At 53.4% G+C, this 3,193-nt stretch overlaps 1 protein-coding gene across 1 annotated transcript in view; it reads left to right on the top strand.

The window, feature by feature from the left end:
• The first annotated feature begins 1,953 nt into the window (after nt 1–1,953).
• FERMT2 (fermitin family member 2) overlaps nt 1,954–3,193 on the top strand; it is a 58,745-nt gene continuing 57,505 nt past the window's right edge. Inside the window, exon 1 of the mRNA XM_009893949.1 lies at nt 1,954–2,050. Coding sequence (XP_009892251.1) covers nt 1,954–2,050 — 97 coding nt within the window. The remainder of the gene's footprint in view (nt 2,051–3,193) is intronic.

The raw sequence follows: 3,193 nt of genomic DNA, 5'->3' as shown, positions 1-3,193 counted from the left end.
AGATGCCCAACTTGGGAGGAGTACCCCTTGCCCCAGCTGCACTTCCACATCAGGTTTCCTGAACTCTCCTTGGAGTAACTAGGACAAACGTCCCATCCTGAAGACACGAGGACTTGAGTCTACAGACCTATTCCTGGTCCTCAGACTCTGCGAAGATAGGCAGTGTTGCCTTGTGTGTTCAACCCTGGGCCTCACATACCCCTCCAGCTCTGATACCTGCCGTCATCTCCGTTCTCCCTGCACAGCTGGTGGGAAAACCCAAAGACACCACACCAGCCCAGAAAAGGGTGCCGAGGCCCCGTTACGGACAGCCCCAAAGATGAGAAGAAGAACCAGGAATTCTTCTGACCTCCTTCATCAGAAGCAAACATGACATCCAGCTGAGCTGAGGAGCCTGGAGGAAGGCTACGCACGAGCAAAGCAGTGGGACCGCATCGCTGGGGTTGTGTTCTAAGGGATTTTACCACTGGGCAGTAAGAGTATGGACATGCTGAAAAATCTTTTCCAGATCACAAGAGGGAATCACTACAATCCAGAAAGACTAAACCTCCACATCTCAAGTGCTTCTTCAAGACCTTAATCCCAAATATTATCCATCCTTTTCACTACAAGGACGCTGGATAACTCTGTGCACATACCAGGTGACTGCACGCTCGTACAATATGTACCTGTGGCAGCTTCATTACTCTGCACGTACATTCAGAAAAATGAAAAAGCCAAGTCACACGGACATTTCCGAAATGACAAAATCAGGGAAGAACGAATGTGGCCAGGAATAAACAAGGAAGCGGAGTTACCCAGCACGTTTCCTTCGCCAGGAGCGCGACCTTCTCTCTGCTGGGAAATGGTCATTTGTGAAAAGCGAACGTCGGCTACGTCCAGAAGACACTTAGAGGTGGGAGGAGACACATGGAGAAACCCACCCAGGTGGTTTGAACCTCTCTCACCCGCCATCATGCAGTGCAGGGGATGTGGAAGCAGGCGATAAGTGCATTGTGCTGCCATTTAGTCACAGAATCACAGAATCACAGAGTGGTCAGGGTTGGAAGGGACCTCTGGAGATCATCTAGTCCAACCCCCCCTGCCAGAGCAGGGGCACCTACAGCAGTTGCACAGGACGGCGTCCAGGCGGGTTTGGAATGGCTCCAGAGGGGGAGACTCCCCCACCTCTCTGGGCAGCCTGTTCAGTCGCTGCCCAAGTTTATTTCTAGTAGTGCATTTTTTTTTTCCAAAGGGATTCAGCTACAAGTCCTCCATTGCTGAAGGGATGTCTGTAAGGAGCTCAGAGTAAAACTCGTGGAGAAGCAAAGAGCTTGCAAACCCCGTAAGAAGAGGAGCGGTGACAGCAGCAGTGGGTTGTGAAGGAGCACACGTAGGGAGGTGTCAGACACAAATAGCACCGGGGGGACAAACAAGCATCTGCATTTCTCCTTTTTGGGGTCTTCTTTGTAAACTTTGCCTTTGTTAAGGAAGAAGCTGCAGATGGGGAATATCAAGACCCGGATGAACCAGAGGAGTGATGGGGGGGGCTGAGAAGGGGCTGCCCACCACCAGGTCAGGTCACGCTGTGCGCTCAGCCGGGCTGGAGCATTTGAGGAAAGGGAACTTTTGTTTACACGGCGGTTTGGGGAATTTCTCTGCCTCTGTATACGGAGACGGGCCGGGCGCTCAGTCCTGCTGCTTTTCCTGCTCCAGTCACCCAGCCCAGGCATCCAAATGCACCGGACAGATTTCCATGGCCGGTCACCCTGGCAAGAGCCAGTCTGACTGGCTTGCCCACAGCGCCGGAGCAGCCAGGCAGGAAAGCCAGCTGCTTTCAACAGCAGTTTAGAAACCAACAAGAAAACAAAACAAAACAAAACAAAAAATCATGAATAAAAAAAAGGGCAAAATGAGTCGAATAAACTCGCGACAGGCAAGGAGCCTCTCAGCTTCATCGCCGATTTCCCAAAGATGCCGGTTGAGTCACTTCATGGGAAAAGCCTGCCGGTTCCCGCGGAGCAGAGGCAGGAGGAGCGGAGGGCCGAGAGCTGCGCTGCCGGCGGATCTGGTAGGTATCATTCCCCATCCCGATGGAAGCTGCCGTGTGTTTCCGCACCTTATTTGGCTATTGCTGCTCGTACGGAGTGAGGACTTCTTGCAAACAGTGGGAAGAGCCCCGGGGATGCTTGGCTGCCTCTGACGCAAGAGCTTCGCCGGCGCATTTTTGACCTTGCTTTGCGTCTCGGCCGAGCATTGGCGATCACATCGCCCGCCTCTCCGCACACCCACGGCCGAGCAGCGGCCCTGGGAGGAAAGGAGAACCCTGGGGACGGCGGCACCACAGCCCCCGACTGGGACGGAGAGGGCAGAGAGAGCGGCTTTTCCCGTCCTCGGGGAAAAAGAAACTCTGCAAATGGCTTTAAGAGCACAAGGAACCGGCAGCCTCTGCCCCACGGCGTGCGATCAGCTGTGCTAAAAGGTTGCCAGCTCCGGTGGAGCTGTATTGAATTGCATCAGCTGGGAACCGCGTCCAAAGCGTTGGGGTTGAGAGTAACCCTTTCTATTTATTTTCTATTTATTGCCCTATTGTTTCCCACTGGAAGAACACTGAGATACAATCTATGAAAGCTTTGTTGTTGCAGCCCAGCTTTCCCCTGCCCTCCCAAGCCCTCACCCTGCAAATTACGCTCCAGCCTCTAAATTCGGGGGGATGAAACAGGAGTTACACTGACAGGGATTAAGGCCCCGGGAGGATTTGGGGAGGGCGGGGGGAGGTCTGCTGTCCATCCTCCCACCCTTCAGGGCAGCGTTATCCGATTTCCCTCAGGGAGCATCATAGAATCATGGAATTGTTTTGCTTGGAAGACACCTTTAAGACCATCAAACCACCTTAGCCCAAATCCTCCGCGCTGTTTATGGGTAAAATCTGGTTTATTCTGCCCAGAGCGAGCCCAGGAAAGCTTTTATTAATGCATATGTGAAAAAAGAGGAGCAGCCCTTTATAAATATCTCCATTATACCAGCAAAAGTGAAAAAGTGGCAAGACTATCATCCCCAACGAGAGGGTTTTGTTGCCTTCACGATGGCACCCAGGAACGGGGCTCATGGAGAAAGCTCTGGGCCGGCGGAGCCACCCCCAAAGCCACCGGGGAGGGCACGGCGCTGTCGGGATGTGGCTTCCCATCGCCCGGCACGGCACAGGACGCATCCT

This window comes from Charadrius vociferus, unplaced genomic scaffold (assembly GCF_000708025.1).
Source record: "Charadrius vociferus isolate BGI_N301 unplaced genomic scaffold, ASM70802v2 scaffold49, whole genome shotgun sequence".
Taxonomy (NCBI): Eukaryota; Metazoa; Chordata; class Aves; order Charadriiformes; family Charadriidae; genus Charadrius; species Charadrius vociferus.
The sequence above is the reverse complement of the archived record's forward strand: the minus strand, read 5'-3'. Positions and strand labels throughout refer to the sequence as shown.